Genomic DNA, 16,473 nt, shown 5'->3' on the forward strand with positions numbered 1-16,473 from the left:
AATTATAGGTTTTTGGCTTATGGTTACATGAGGTTTATATATAGAAACATGTAGCAGTCTGTTTTAAGTAGGTGGTCCTAGGTGCCAGTACGTTCTGGAAGCACTACATTGTAACTTGCCCTACTCCCCATGTTTTGTCTCTTTGAAATCTTTTTTATTTAGACTATCTCTTAACTAATTTTTGTAGGTTTAGTTTTTACTACTTTTGTGTTTTAACCTCATCCTAGCTTTTTAAGTGGTCAATTCGCTACTTTTTATATATGTTTACTTATACCACTGAGATTTTGTCATTCATGTATTTTATTCATTTTTTGCTTAATGTGATCTTTAATATTCTTATGAAGCTGGTTTAGTGGTGATGAACTCCTTTTAGATTTTGTTTATCTGGTCAACTCTTGATCCTCTTCAATTCTGAACAATAACCTTTCTGGGTAGGTTATCTCTTTTATAAGTGGTTTTTTTTTTTCCTTCTAGTATTTTGAATATATCATGTATGTCACTTCTGACCTGCAAAGTTTATGCTGAAAAATAAGCTGATAGTCTTCTGGTGGTTTCCTTATATATAACTAATTTCTTTTTATGTTTCGATTTTGACATTTTTATTATACTGTTCCTTGATGTGGATCTCTTTGGACTTAGCTTGTTTGGAACACTTTATGCTTCTTGTGCCTGCATGTTGTTTCCTTTTTTAGGGTGTTTCTCAGCTATTATATCTTTAAATATGTTTTCTGATCCTTTTTCTCTTCTCATGTGATCTTTGTAGTACGAAATGTTAGTCTGCTTGATGTTATCCCAGAGGTATGTCAAACTATCCTTATGTCCAAAATAAATCTTCCTTTTGTGGTTTAGTTTGGGTGATTTCCACCTCCCTGTCTTCCAGATTGCTAATCCATTCTTCTCTTTATCTAATCTGTTTATTCCCTCAGTGTATTTTTCATTTGCTACTGTAGTTTTGAGATTTGGTTGTTACCTTCTTATATTTTCTTTGTCGAAGTTCTGTGTTTATCCATTCTCCTAAATTCAGTAAGCATCTTTATGACCTTTGAACTCTACTGGGCTGATTGCTTATCCTTATTTCATTCAGTTCTTTTTCTGAGGTTTTGTCTTTTACTTTCATTTGGAACACATTGCTCTGTCTCCTCATTTTGCCAAGCTCTGTGTCTGTGTATTAGGTAGTCCAACTATGTCTGCTGGTCTTGAAGGAGTGGCCTTATGTAGGAGATCTGATGGGGCCCAGAAGCACAACCACCTGTATACTAGACTCGGATGCCCCGGGGCTTTTGGCTCTGTAAGCTGCATGCAGCCGCTGGTGCTGTGGTGCCACACTGCTGTGGCTGTATTGCTGTGCAGGGGTGGCCCCTGTCCGGCTGGCTGTGCATCTGGCAGCAGCTGATGCAGGTGTGCAAATGGGGTTGGACTGGTGCCTGGCCTGGCAGGCTGTGAGGACCTGCTGCAATGCAGGGCTGTACAGGGCTCTCAGCGGGGGCATGCTTCCTGGCATTAGCTGTCTAGAGGGAGGATTCCAAAGTGGCACTTCCCAGTGCTGGGGTCAGCATGGCGGAAAGAACAAAAATGGCTGCTGTCGGTGTGTCTGTCTCCATGGAGAGCCCCAGGTGCCTCCTGACTCTCTGGGAGGTGCTCCAAAATTAGTAAGTAAGCCTCCTTCACCTGTGATGTATGCACTTTTGATCTGGTGTTTATGTACCGGCTTTTGGGTTGAATAAGTACCTGTACATGAAGCCTTTTAAGGATGAGCACGGGTGTTATATGTATAAGTGATGAATCACTAAATACAACTCCTGAAACCATTATTACACTGTGTTAACTAACTTGGATTTAAACAAAATTAAAAAAGCATAAGGAGAGTAAGATTTCCTTTCCCTGCAGTTCTAGAATTTTCTTGGAGATACTCCATTTTGGATGTCATAGTCAGGTGTTTTGGGGACTCCTGTCTCCTGTGCAGGATGTAAGGACTAGGGTTCCTGATATAGATCTCAAATACCTTGCTTTTCAGAAAGAAGTTTATAACTTTGAGAACTTTCCCGATCATGGAACACTCTGCAGGAGTGTGTGTTTTCTTTAGTGAGACCATATCTTTGCCTCTTTACCTGTCTCAGTGCTTTTCCTTTTTGTGGAGGCTCTATTCATCCAGTTTCTAGGTCCCCTTCTGTGGAAGTTGCTTTGAATATAATTGTAGATTTTTTGTGTCCATTGGAGGCTGTGAGCTCCAATGGCTATGCTGCCATCTTGAACCCTCCCCTCCTCAAGAAAGTTACTACAATTCATTAATAGTTGTACCAATGGGAACATAAAAAACATCTTGGATCATACTCCCTGTTAAAGGCCATTTCTAGAAAATTAATACATAAGATTTAGCTTTTGTATGTTAGAAAAGCAAATTATATTTGTTAGTCTAGTTAATATGAGAAGGAAGACGGGAGCAATTAGATTATTGTGTGTGTCTCTGTCCCTGTTCACATGGGGTGGAGCTAAGTGAGTACTGGTGAGACTCTATAATGCAAAGTAGGAGTTTTAATTCTCGTTCACAGTTTTAAGGCTGACGACCCAATGACAGGTGTTGACGCTTAGAGCGCTCATTCTCCTGATTTCTCTCTTTGGTTGATGATAGAAAGAGCTGCTTGAAAGTCGGTCTTGGCCGTGTCCACTCACAAAGAGGTTAGACAGGCCTTCTGTGGGTGCCAGCTGTGGACCATACATGAGTGGTGCCCCCTTGTGGTTGTCACCATGGCAACCTACATGCACAACTGTAATGTAGGTCAAAAGCAAAGATCTAAAGCAGAAATAAAATCCATGGTCAATATGTAGTTTGTCTTTTTTTTTTTTGTTTTAAGTCTAAAGGAAGTTCTGAATAGAATATCAACCAAGATTACATCACAAAAACTTTAAATGTATTTACAGAGTGAATAAGTTACATAGATAAACATTGAATATGTTTCTGATGTGCAACAGGTTTACATGCACACATCTAACACTTGACAGCATTAAGTTTAAGGAGAAAACTGAAGAACGGCCCTTTACATATGTTACAAATAAAATATGACATCTCTTAAGTAACAAAGTGACAACTCATAGTTTATCTTTATGATTCTACTTCTGGCTATTGAAATAGATATTAAAATATGCATGCGTGACCGGTGAAAAGACTCAGAATTTGTAATGTGAATTTCTTTAACTTTTTTTCCTAAAAAATGGCAAAGTTGGTTAAAATCAACACTTATCCTTTTGTAGTATAAATATGCTCATATAAGCAACCGTCTAGTAAAAAGCAGCCAAGACCTTTACAAAAAGGCCTGTCTGGACCGTATTTGGGGCTAGGGTCCTAATCACAGACTCCTGCAAAGAGATCCAGGGCTTTCAGAAACAGTAGCCTAGCAACATAAGAAAGGTACTTCATAGCAGCTCCTTTTAGATACAGTAATTGTATTCAAATTACAGTGTATAGTAAATTGTCCATTTACAACTCCCTTTTCACATATACAGGCTGTCGGCTTTTGACCATCTTAAAATTTTCAGTGGCCAGCTTCATTCTGCCTGTCCCTTCCTCAGCCCACCAAAAAAATAAAAGAGGAAAAAAAAAAGGAAAACTAAAAGAATGTACAAGTTTTAGAATATAAAACATTTTTTAGTGAAGAAAACATTGCACTTTTGCCAATCTAAAATTGTTTCTAGAAAGGAAGGTATTGTTCAGTGTAGTTGGCTTTGGTATGCAATGGAAGTCACTTTCCTCAGTAGTGAGTTGCATCTGCTCAGTAAAATGATAACCCTTTGTGCCACACAGATGACAGATGGAGTCTGTCCCAGAATGTTCTATGCTACCTTGGTTCTTATAGTATTGCTACACGTTGGAAGTTCTATCATCCTGTTTAGAAAAAGTCCTACAGGTAACAAGAGGGAGAACAGTCTGACCAAGCCTTCTGAAGGCTGAAAAGACACTGAATGACGTCACCCCAGCATGACAGCACCCCCAGCTTGGAGCCCATGGGGGCTGGGAGGCTCCTGTCAGAGACTAGTGCCAGAAACACTGGAGTCTGGAAGAAAGGCTGTGAGGACTCGGTAACTCTGGGCCCTGCGGATCATGTCCCGGATCTCCATGTTCAGCTCCATCAGCTTGGTGCAGATTTCGGTCAGGCTCTGGTTAGACCCCACCAATGCGTAAGTACCCGTTTGTCCCAGAGTTTGATGACGGAAGTAAATATTCAGTAGTGTCTGGACCTCATCATCAGAGCTGCTTCCAAAGATGTCATTGGGCCACAGACTTCTGCAGTTACAAAACAACATAGGTAAGAGGCACTATTGATCAATGTTGAGAGGTTAGGAGCCTCTGTAATATAAGAATATTATTTAAAAACACTAGCTTTGAGATATAACTCACATGCTATACAATTTGACCATCTGAAGCTTACAACTCAGTGACTTTAGTATATTCAGAGTTTTGCAAACATCAACATAACCAATTGTAGAATGTTACTGGTTTTGGTGAAAATATCTAAAGCTTCTACATATCAGCACGGAATTTGATAATCTTAAAACATTTATTTGCTATAACATTCCAGTTCCAACTAATGTGAAGATAGTATCAAAATGTAGGAGGAAAAGAATACATTCAGATAGTAGTTCTCAAAGTATATCTCAACGTAATCTGAAGTGTTTCAACATTTTTAGGGATGATAGAAGGCTAAAAATAACACCTATCCTTTAAACAGATAGGTTCTAAAAATCTGCTATTTCTGGCGTGGTAATGGTAAAGAGTAGAGAAGAATGTGCATAAAATATCTGGATGTCCCTTCTGTAGTCACTCAGTCCCCAACCATGACACAGTAACTATTAGGCATGAATCTCCTTTACCCGTTTACCTGCTTCTAAAAGCAGTATAGTTACCTGCACTCCCTGATCTGCCGTAAAGCCTTGCCAAGTTCGTTGTTCTTCAGGCAGTCCAGCATGGACTGGATGGCTGCTTCGGTGGACGTGAAGGTGGGCTCAGACCATGCACCCTCTAGATAGACAGGGTCCGCTGCAATGGCCGCAGTGGCCTCCTTCAGGTTTTTCTTTAAGTCACTCAGTTCCCTGGACATATTTAGCAGCTGTTAAAAAAAATAGTTATTTTTATTGTATTTAGTTGCAGGCTGGATTTTGCATCCCTAAGAGAAAAAATCTTCATGATATTAAGGTCTGGATAAGCATAAGCTTAGTATCTTGGCAAACTAAAATAGGACGAATAAAATGACTTCATGGTATGTGTAGTGGATTGTATGCATTGGATAACTTGATGTGTCAACCACGGCATACTCTCCCTAGATGAGAGGTTCACACTGCCTTTAACATGTTTTCTATTTAAATAGAAGGACATACCCTTCTATGCCTAAGACAACAGGCTTGGGTGGAGCTGGGTCCAAATGCCACTTCTGCACTGTACTGTGGGGCCAGAGTCAAGTACATAGACGCGGATGTGCTTCAGTTTGTTTCATTTGTAGGACTGAAGACATTACCCATCTCGCAGGTAACTTTAAAGATGAGATGATGTATATAAATGCTTAGTATACGTTAGATTACTTTGTAATCATGAACACAGATCTTGTTTGCAAAATACTGTTTTCTCATTATTTGTATGCTATGGGAAAAGAAGAAATGATTTAAGGAAGAAGAAAAATCTCAAGGTAATGTTAGTATTCATGTTACAGAGGTAAGAGATATTTTACCTTGAAATTAGTGGTACCAAAAGAGGAATCATAAAAAGAGAACTTATGTCGCTTCTTCGTGCTCCCCAAATATTCTATGGAAGTCAGCTGTTTCACAATTTGAGCTCAGGGGCATTTTAAAGAATTGATGTGCATTTAAAGGTTGATTTGGTCCTTTGTAATGTAAGTTGATGATGCCTTCTTTTGGAAAGCTGATTTACCCAACATTTTCATCTTTCTTCATGCCCAGCTAGCCCACTGGGCCAGAATTATTTGTCTTCATACAGATGGACACTAAATACAACTACCTACTGCCATACTAGGTTCAAAATTTACTGAGGGAATTCTTGTAAGTAAGATATTAGAGGAACTAGGGGAGAGGGCAGAGGAGGGGATTCTGAGCTCACCCCCTCCATGGACAGACAGCCTGAAGCTGCAGTTTCATACAATGCAACATACTCTGAAAATAGCCTTAAGACCAGCAGAACAGCTCTTTCACAGCTAAAGATCTAAAGAAAGGCCACATTGATAAGGGTGGGAGGGGCAGAGACACTGTAAAGAACCAAACTCCAGGTGTGGGGGTCCCTAAGCAGGAGGGATGTCACAGGGGCAGAGCTCCTCCCTGAGGAGTGCAGGGAACAAGCCTCACCTCAGGCACCCCTTGTCCTGGGGATCAAAATGGGGAAGATGAGTGCCCATAACATCTGGCTTCAAGAAGCTGTGGGGCTCCAGGAGAGGGGGAGAACTATAGTAAGCGGAGACTCTGCTTTGAAGGAAAGTTCCGCATACTGTATCAGTCCTTCTGAGACTCAGGTACAGAGGCAGCAGTATGAAAAGCATCCGGGCTATCTATGAAGCAGATTTACTGACTAATTTTAGGGCATGTGTCAGACAGGCAGGGATCTATAGGAAGTTTTTCTGGGAATAAAAGTGTTGGTTTCTTCCTCTCAAGTCTAGCTGGCCTGTTGCTGGGGGTATCCAGTTCTGACAACCTCTAGCACTGCTTGGCCTTCCACGGCAGGCCGGCCCGGATAGGCAGGCCTCTCAGCCAGATGCACTGGGGTGAACCCCATCTGGCAGCAGGCCTGACTCAGCCAGCCCAGGTGGGGTCAGCCCTGCTCCCCAAGAGGCCTGCAGGAAGCCTGACCCAGTCCCCAAAGGAGACACCCTCTGAGTGCCTGGTTCTCGTGACCAGGGGACGCCTTTTACATAGGCCACTACTTTCAAGATCTAATACAAAGAAACAGACAAAATGAGGAAACAGGGAAATAGGTTTTATCTTGTCCTGTCATTTGGAACATAAGAGAAAGTACTAAACAAAACAAATGAGCAATCTACCTGATAAAAGTTCAAAGTAATGGCCATAAAGATACTCACTAGACTTGAGCAGATGAACTTAAACAAGAACCAGAGTTGTAAAATATAATAACTGAAATGAAAAATACAAAAGAGGGAGTTAAAAGTAATTCGAGGCTGCAGAAGAATGGGTCAGCAATCTGGAAGACAGTAGTGGAGAGCACCCAAGCGGAACAGCAAAAAGAAAACCACATTTTAAGAAATGAGGTTAAGTTAAGGACCTTTAGACAACATCAATTTTACTAACATTTGCATTATGGGGGCAGAAAAAGAAGAGAGAGAAAGGGGCAGATAACTTAAAGAAATAAACAGCAGACAAATTCTCTAAATTCTATTTCCTTGAAATGGAAATACTCCATTTCCAGGCCCAGGAAGTACAGAGAGCCTTGAACAAGATGAACCCAAAGAGGTCCCATAATATTTAAAATGTCAAAAAATAAAGAGAAAATCTTAAACACAGCAATAGGAAAGCAGTTAGTTACACAGGAGGAAGCCTCATCAGGCTATAAGCTGATTTGTTTGCAGGAAGGAAAAGTCTCCAACCAAGAATACCCTACCTGGGAAGCATATTCAGAATTGAAGGAGATGGGAGATTCCCAAACATTAAAGGAGTTTATCACCACTAAACCAACCTTACAAGAAATGTTAAAGGGCCTTTTTTAAACAAAGAAGAGTCCATAACTAGAAGAAATAATGAGACAAAAAAATTTCACTGGTAAACATACACTAAAGGTGGTAGATTACTTAGTATGATGGCTAAAAGAAAAAACTAGTAAAATCCATTATATCTACAAAAATTAGGTGATACACAAAATAGATATAAAATATGATGTCATATACATAAAATGGGGTAGGAGAATTAAAAATGTAGCTTTTAGAACATGTTTGAACTTTAACTTAAAACATACTGCTAAACATAGGATGTTATAGATGAGCCTCATGGTAACCACAACCAAAAACAAAGCATAACACTGAAGAAAAATCATCAAAAAACAAGGAAAGATAAAAAGAAAAGAACTACAAACAAAACCAGAAAACTATAAGCACATACCTATTAATAATTACTTTCAATGTAAATGGACTAAATGTTCCAGTTGAAACACAATGAATGAATGCATAAAGGAAAACAAGATCCACCTCTATGCTGCCTACAAGAGCCCAACTTCAGACCTAGAGACACACAGACTGACAGTGAAGGAAGGGAGAAAATAGTCCATGCAAGTGGAAGTGGGGGAAAAAAAAAGCTGGGGTGGTAATACTTCTGTCTTCTCGTTGGAAGATATGATGTATCTTGTCTCTTGTTAAGTCTTTACTTCAAAGTCTGTTTTATCTGATAGAACAATCGTAAATACCTATGCATCCAGCCTAGGAGCACCTAAACATATAAAGCAAATATTAAAAGACATAAAGGGAGAAATTGACATTAATACAAAATTAGTAGGGGAATTTAACACTCCTTTACATCAAGGGATAGATTATTTAGACCAAAAATCACAGCAGATTTGAGTGCCATTAGACCAGATGGATTTAGGATTTAACAGATATATACTGACCATTCTGTCCAAAGATGAGTACACATTCCTTTCAAGTGCACTTGGAACGTTCTCCAGGACAGATCACATGTTAGGCCAAAAAACAAGTCTCAATAAATTTAAGTAGATAGATACCATATTAAGCATCTTTTGTAACCAAAATGGTACGAAAGTAGAAATCAATTTTTAAAAACACCAGAAAAAACACATGGAGCCTAAACAACATGCTGTTAAACAATGGATCAAGGAAGATAACCGAGAAAAAACACCCCAAGACAAATGAATATGGAAAGATGATGGTTAAAAATTGGTGGGACTTAGCAAAAGTATGTTTTTTTAATGTTTTATTTTTGAGAGGGAAAGAGCGAGAGAGACAGAGAAACCAAGTGCAAGCCAGGGGAGGGGCAGAGAGAGAGGGAGACACAGAATCCGAAGCAGGCTCCAGGCTCTGAGCTGTCAGCACAGGGGCCAGTGTGGGGCTTGAACTCACAAACTGAGAGATCATGACCTGAGCTGAAAACGGAAACTTAGCCAACTGAATCATCCAGGTCCCCTTGAGATAGTATTTGCAAGAGGAAACAGTGATACAAGCATACCTCAAGAAATAAGAAAAACCTCAATCTAACCTGACATCTAAAGAAACTAGAGAAAGAAGAAGAAACAACACAGGTAGTAGAAGGAAGGAAATGACAAGAAGATCAGAGTACAAATAAATGGAATCTAAAAAAAAAATGGAAAAGATCAATTTTGAAATTAAGAGTGGCTTACTAGAAAAGATAAAAACGGGATGCCTGGGTGGCTCAGCCAGTTAAACATCCAACTCTTGGTTTCAGAGCAGGTCATGATCTCAGTTTGTGATTTTAAGCCCCACATCTGGCTATGTGCTAGCAGTGAGGAGCCTCCTGGGCATTTCTCTCTCCTCCTCTCTTTTCCCCTCCCTGGCTGGCTCATATTCTCTTTTTCTCTCTCTCAAAATAAACATTAAAAAATATTTTTAAAAAAGATAAAAACTAACCTTTAACCAGACTCGTTTTGAAAAAAGGAGAGGACTTAAATAAAATCAGAACTGAAAGAGAAGTTACTGACAGCACAGAAATATAAAAGATTATAATAGACTAAAATGAAAAATTATATACCAACAAATTAAACACCCTAGAAGAAATGGATAAATTCCTAGAAATAATCTTCCAAGGCTGAATCAGGAATAGAAAATCTGAACAAATTACTAGTAATGGAATTGAATAAGTAATCCCCAAACTCCCAACAAACAAAAGTCCAGGACCAGAGGTCTTCATGGGTGACTTCTACCAAACACGTAAAAAGAAATATTTAATACCTATCCTTCTTAAGTATTCCAAAAGTGGAAGAAGGAATGCTTCCAAATTCATGAGTACAAGGCCAGCATTGCCCTAATACCAAAATCAGGTGAGCACAGTACAGAAAAAAAATTAAAGGCCAATATTTCTGATTAATATGTATGTAAAAAATATCAATAAAACATTAGCAAACAGAGCTCATCAGCATATTAAAAGGATCATTTACCATGATCAAGGGGATTTATCTCAGGGATGCAGGGATGGTTCAATAGCTACAAATCATGTGATAAGCCACATTAGCAAAATGAAAGAAAAATTAAATGATTATCTCAATAGATTCAAAAAAAGCTTTTGACAAAATTCAGCATCCATTCATAAAAAAACTCTTAAAAAGTGGGTACAGAGGGAACATACATCAATGTAACAGAGGTCATATGTAACATACCTGTAGCTAACATCATATTCAACAGGGAAAAGCTGAAAGCTTTTCCTCTATCAGGAACAAGCCAAGGATGCCCACTCTTGTCACTTTTATTCAGCGTTAACACTGGGAATCCTAGCTACAGCAATCAGACAAGAAAAAAAAAGGCATCCATACTGGTAAGGAAGACATTAAACTGTCACTATTTGCAGATGTCAAGATACTGTATATAGAAAACTCTAAAGACTCCACCAAAAAACTGTTAAAATCAATGAATTCCATAAAGTTGCAGGATACAAAATTAATACACAGAAATCTTTTACATTTCTGTACACTAGGTGAACTATCAGAGCATTTAAGAAAAACAATCCTATTTACAATTCTATGTAAAAGAATAGAATGCCTAGGAATAAATTAAGGAGGTAAAAGATCTGCACTCTGATAACAATAATTGGTGAAAGAAGCTGAAGTTGACACAAATGGAAGATATACCATGCTCATATATTGGAAAATTATCTTTAAAATGTCAATACTGCCCAAAGCAATCTGCAACTTTAGCACAATTCCTGTGAAAATACCAATGGCATTTTTCATAGAACTAGAACAAATCCCCAAAGTTATATGGAACCACAGAAGAGCCCCAAAAGCCAAAGCAGTTGTGAGAAAGCACAACAATGCTGGAGGTATCCCAATCCCAGAGTTCAAACTCTCCTACAAAGCTATAGTAATCAAAAACAGTATGGTACTGGAACAAAAAGACACACAGATGTTTGGAAAAGAGAAGGGTGCCTAGATATACACCCATACTTATGCTGTCAATTAATTGACAAAGCGCAAATACATGATGAAGAAAAAAAAATCTTTTCACTAAATAGTGTTGGAAAAACAATCACTTTTAAATACAATGTACAGAAATAAAATGGATTAAAGATGGGCAGTATTCTTTTGGGCATTGGTCTTATCAATATTTTTTTGGATAGGTCTCTTCAGCAAGAGCTACAAGCACAAATAGAAACAAATGCGATTACATGAAACTAAAGTTTTGTGCAGTAAAGGAATCCATCAATAAAATGAAAAAGGAACCTATTAAATGGGAGAACGTATTTGCAAATGATGTAGCTGACAAAGGGTTAATCTCCAAAATATATTAAGACTCATACAACCTGATGAAAAAATGGGCAGAGGACTTGAATAGACATTTTTCCACAGAAGACATACAAATGTCCAATAGTCCAATGAAAAGATGCTCAACATCAGTAATCATCAGGGAAATGCGAATCAAAACCAAAATGAGATACCACCTCACACCAGTCAGAATGACTAATATCCAAAAGACAAGAAGTAAGAAGTGTTGGCAAGACTGGAGAAAGGGAGCCCTTGTGCACTGTTGGTGGGGATGCAAACTGGTACAGCCACTGTGGTAAAACAGTATGGAAATTCCTCAAAGAGTTATGATCCACTTATTCCACTACTGAGTATCTTACCCAAAGAAAACAAAAACACTAATTAGAGGAGATAAATGTATCCTTTTGGTTTTTTGCAGGGTTATTTACAATAGCCAAGATATGGAAGCACCCCAAGTGTCCATTGATAGATGAATAGATAGAGAAGATGATATAGACAGACATGCAAACACACAATGGATAATTACGCAGCCGTGAAAGAGTGGGATCTTGCCTTTGTGACAACACGGATGGACCTAGACGGTATTATGCTAAGACAAAAACGATATGATTTCACTTATATGTGGAATCTAAAAAAACAAAAAAGCAGGAACAGATTCAAATATAGAGAACAAACCTGGGGTTGCAGAGGGGAGAGGAGTTAGGGGCTGGGTGAGAGATGTGAAGGGGATTAAGAGGCTCAAAGTTCCAGTTATAAACTAAATCACAGGGATGAAAAGCACAGCATAGAGTAAATAACATTATAACTTTGGTAACTGCACTTATTGGGGTAGCATTCCCTAATGTATATAAATGTCAAATCAATATGTTGTATGCTTAATACTAATATAAGATTGTATGTCAAAAATACTTTAATTAAAAAAGATACCAGAGAATTTCATGTGTATGATTTTTAAGTTTGAAAGTCAATATCTTAATTATTTTAAACCTAGGGATATTTTATATACTGTGTGTATCACTTAAAACTTACCTAGATTTAAAATAATTAAGGAGAAACTCACTTTAAATTTACCAGATTTAAATAATTATGTATAACATATATACACATGGTATGAATACATAATTTATTACTCTAAAGTGAAACTTAAATTGCTTTGTAAATATAGAAAATGACATGAGTTACATTATTTTTTGAACAGAGATGGACTCTAAGGGTCCTGTTAATATTTGCTGGAAGAGTAATGAGAGCAAACTTTGTTTTGACAACATGCCCTGTAACTTGTATCAGTTGTGTTCTCTTGTATCTAATACTTTGTAATTCTGTGGAGGAAACCTGGTTTGAAAGGTCTTCCTTACCCCTCCCTTGAAATGGGCATTTGAAAGTATCCTTAAAAACTACCCAGTCATTTTCCTTGTGTCAACTGACATGGCTGGCGTTTGTGTTTCTCCTCCTCCCCCTCCTCCGATGTGAGGGTTCCTGGGCTCCACCTTCACCTCACCACCCTGGGTCGGATGGTTTCGTAAGCTCCTGGCTGTACACTGGGGCCTGGCACGGCTGCACCTTCAGTCCACATCTGTCCTCTGGCCTCAGCTCCTCACATTTACCTGCCTGACAGGTGTCGTTATCCTGGGCGTGGTCTAGGAGGGAGAAGAAGGGCTAGAAGGTGGGAATGCGCTGTGGACTCTGTCCTCCTTCTCCCTGTTGACGATGTGGTAAGTACGAAACGCTAAATCTAAAGAAGAAAACCCATAACACCAGGAACATTTTAAATTATCGATGTCCGGAACTGGGGCCAGGATGAAGGTGGGCCAAGACAGGCCTTTTGGCATAGCATCAGGGAGGCCCTTAAATTTGGAGCCTTGGCTTGTAGCTTGCCTCACGCTAGTCCTGGTGCTGCCAGATCAATCACGTGGGGATAAAATCGCTTGGACACTTATACATGGGATGGGAGGAGAGAACAAAAGGAAAGGAATGACTTTGATGGCGGGATTTGGGGGCGGGAGGTGTGTGGCTCACCTCTGGCATGGAGCTGACCTCGTGCACCTGGCCGATGAGCTTACAGTAGGACTGAAAGAGCAGCAGCAGCTGGAAGTGTAGCTTATACAATCTCTGACACAGCTCCAATTGCTGGAGAGAGAGTTCGCATAGGGAGAAATCGTTATTAAAGATCACTCTTGTATAACAAGTGAGAAATCTCGGGGTAGAAAAACATGTTTTTCCTTAAATCAAGGATACATAACTAGCTGTGCTTATTCCAGATGAAACAGAACAATCACATCCCATCAATAAATATCAGCGAGAAAAATCACGATATAATACAGAATCGTTCCCAGAAGAGGACTAATTAGAGAGGAGGAGTAGCTAGAAAGGGACTCAGTGAATTGCCAGATTCCCACATATTTGCCAGTTTTGTATCTGCAAATTAATTGTGGTAGTCTTAATTTTTATGGGCTAAAATTGTTTTTTATTAAAAGGTAATTTAATTTTTCAATTGAAAAAATTTCTCAACTTTTATTGAGAAAGGCAAAACATTAAAGTCATTCTAGGTATTAAATTTATAAATTCGGCAGTTTGGGAGGGAGGTGACACCATGGGAGAGTTGTGGCTGCCTTTAAGGGTGCACAATGCTCCCGTTAAAGTCTGTGTAAACACAGCAGTCAGTCTTTTGCTCCTCTAAGGCGCTGTATCAGTTTTATCGACAATGCTTCTACTTGGTGCTCAGTAAATGTTTGTTGAACTACAGAGATAAAAAGGGGCTACAAGTGCTTACAAAAAGGAGAAATTAAGTACACATTCAAAGCCTTCTGTGGAAAGAACATTAAAAACTGGTCATATAAAATGGCCCCTGAGCCCTATAGATACCTCTGGAATTTAAAATGCTTTCATTGTATGGCTTGTGTATACCATGAGGGAAAAATGCATCTTGCATAATTCCAACACCAAGGATTGTAACTACTCTTTGAGTTGTATCTGCCTGCAATGGTCTCTACACTTTGCCTGTTTTATTCGAAGACAGAGTTAGCTCCTGGGTGGTGGATGTAGATTCTGGGAAAGGAAAAGAGCAGCCTCCATGAGGCAGAATTTCATGGCTCAGCAGGCACCAGTGAAAGTGGGTTAAGTATGTGGCTTCAACTAAACATGTCACTGTTCAGCTTTCAAAGTTAACTAAGGATAAATAGGGCCTTTCTTTTGCCAATAGTCCTAAAGGACTCAGCTCAGAACAGAGCTTCTGAGGTCATTTAAAATTGTTCCCCCAAATCAGTTGAGGGAGAGAAATTATTAGTATTAAATTTAGGCTTTAAGAAGATATCCTATAAATAGCGTTGTTTTTTGATCCTAATTGTTAAAAGTTACCAAAATCATGCTAAGGCTATGGTGAATGAAATTTTCTTTCTTTTGTCCTTTTCCTGGCCCCTGGGGGAAAATAACCATTCTAGATTTAGGCTTAGATTTATTTGATCTCTCAATGCTGATAATGAATGTAAGTTTAAAGAAGTAGCTACACTCACAAATTTAACCCAAATTAGATCTAATTTAACCCAAATTGGATCTTTGGTTGTTTTAGTAAAGCATTTTGCTTTTTGATCATTCAAACCTTTCATTATGGAAGTTTGTTAAAATCTGATAGAAAAGATGACTGCCAGAGGCTTGCAGATAAGTAAAAAAGCATTGTTTAGGAACATCATTACCTTCACAATTTAGGATGAAACCTAGTTAGGAGAACTGTGACCTCTGTAAGCGTAGGGTAACGCTGGTTATTACTCAGAGTATCCCGCCGATAGTATGAGATTTCATAGCAACTGAAGTTTCTACTTTGGGATGAAAGCAGCCCAGAATGCTACTAGTTGACTGCATGTCTCAGTCTACCAAATAAAATAAAATGAAATGCAAAGGGGAAAACATGCTAAGAGATAATAATAGTAACAGTAAAAATAAGATTTGTTATGGGTCCATGCCTAAAATGGACAAAGAGTATGAAAGAAAGTTAACTTACTGCAAGAGATTCCATTTGCTACACAGCAAGCATGGCACAGGAAACAAAGGAAAGGAAAGAAAGTACAGGGTCAGTGTAATGCATGCAACAGAAAGCATGGCCCTCTTCCAAGAGCAGAACCGTCAGCAGTATTAGCATTGCTTGCCCAAACTTGATAAATGGTTGCACATCTTGTACCCATTCAACATGCACAGCGGTCCAGTTAAAAAGAAGCTTGAATGGGAAACAGGTCACTGAAAAATATAATTTGTAATCGTTTAGATTCTCTGATTAGTTGGTTTAGGTTTTGTCAGTCTTGGACACTAGAAGTCAAAACTTTTATTGCTTGAAGATTTTAGTGTTTAACTGTGAATAATAATATGCGGACATAGTACAACTGTGAGGAGACCAACTGAGTAATTTCAAAGAACTGGAGCCTAAACAAATTATGCTATTGCTAAGCATTGGTTAAGGCAGAGTCTTTAATCTGTTTGGCTTCTTATCTCCTAAACTAGGACTATGTGGTTAACATAGAATATAATTAACAATCTAAGTGGCATTTTCTTTAGAGTCAGCCTGTCAACTTCATAAAGAATATCATATAGGATTGCTAGATGTAGTCATTTCAAAGGAATAAACTGAGTCTATAATCCCAAACAAGAGTGAGATTATGACAATTTTCTTATATTTCATTTTTTAATAATTTTGTTCTCAGTTTTTAAAAGTAATCTAGAACTGATGGGTAGTTTCACATATAAATTTGTAACTAGGTCATGATCACTTATGGCTCCCATTTTTTGGTATCATCATAACCATAGATTTGGCTTTAAGGAAATGTGAGTGTGTGGAAAGATAACCAGAATCTGATAGAATATTAAAAAATCAATTTATTCATTCCTAATCATGAATCAATATACCTGGTTCTGAATTTTCAAAATATTTAAAGACATATCTAACTCAGTTTCTAATCCTTGATAGGAAAAACTACTTATTTTAAAGCACTTTCTAAAAAAGAAAACCTCTGGGTTATCAGTTTAATGTATTATACTCAATA

General features: G+C 38.4%; 1 protein-coding gene across 1 annotated transcript in view; it reads right to left on the reverse strand.

Moving 5' to 3' along the window:
• Positions 1-2,821: 2,821 nt before the first annotated feature.
• The window catches only part of FRY (FRY microtubule binding protein), a 261,360-nt gene continuing 247,708 nt past the window's right edge, over positions 2,822-16,473 (reverse strand). The window contains exons 59-61 of the mRNA XM_029938476.1: positions 13,463-13,573; positions 4,900-5,102; positions 2,822-4,279 (exon numbers count right to left, since the gene is read on the reverse strand). Coding sequence (XP_029794336.1) covers positions 4,021-4,279; positions 4,900-5,102; positions 13,463-13,573 — 573 coding nt within the window. The 3' untranslated portion in view covers positions 2,822-4,020. The remainder of the gene's footprint in view (positions 4,280-4,899; positions 5,103-13,462; positions 13,574-16,473) is intronic.

This window comes from Suricata suricatta, chromosome 4 (assembly GCF_006229205.1).
Source record: "Suricata suricatta isolate VVHF042 chromosome 4, meerkat_22Aug2017_6uvM2_HiC, whole genome shotgun sequence".
Taxonomy (NCBI): domain Eukaryota; kingdom Metazoa; phylum Chordata; class Mammalia; order Carnivora; family Herpestidae; genus Suricata; species Suricata suricatta.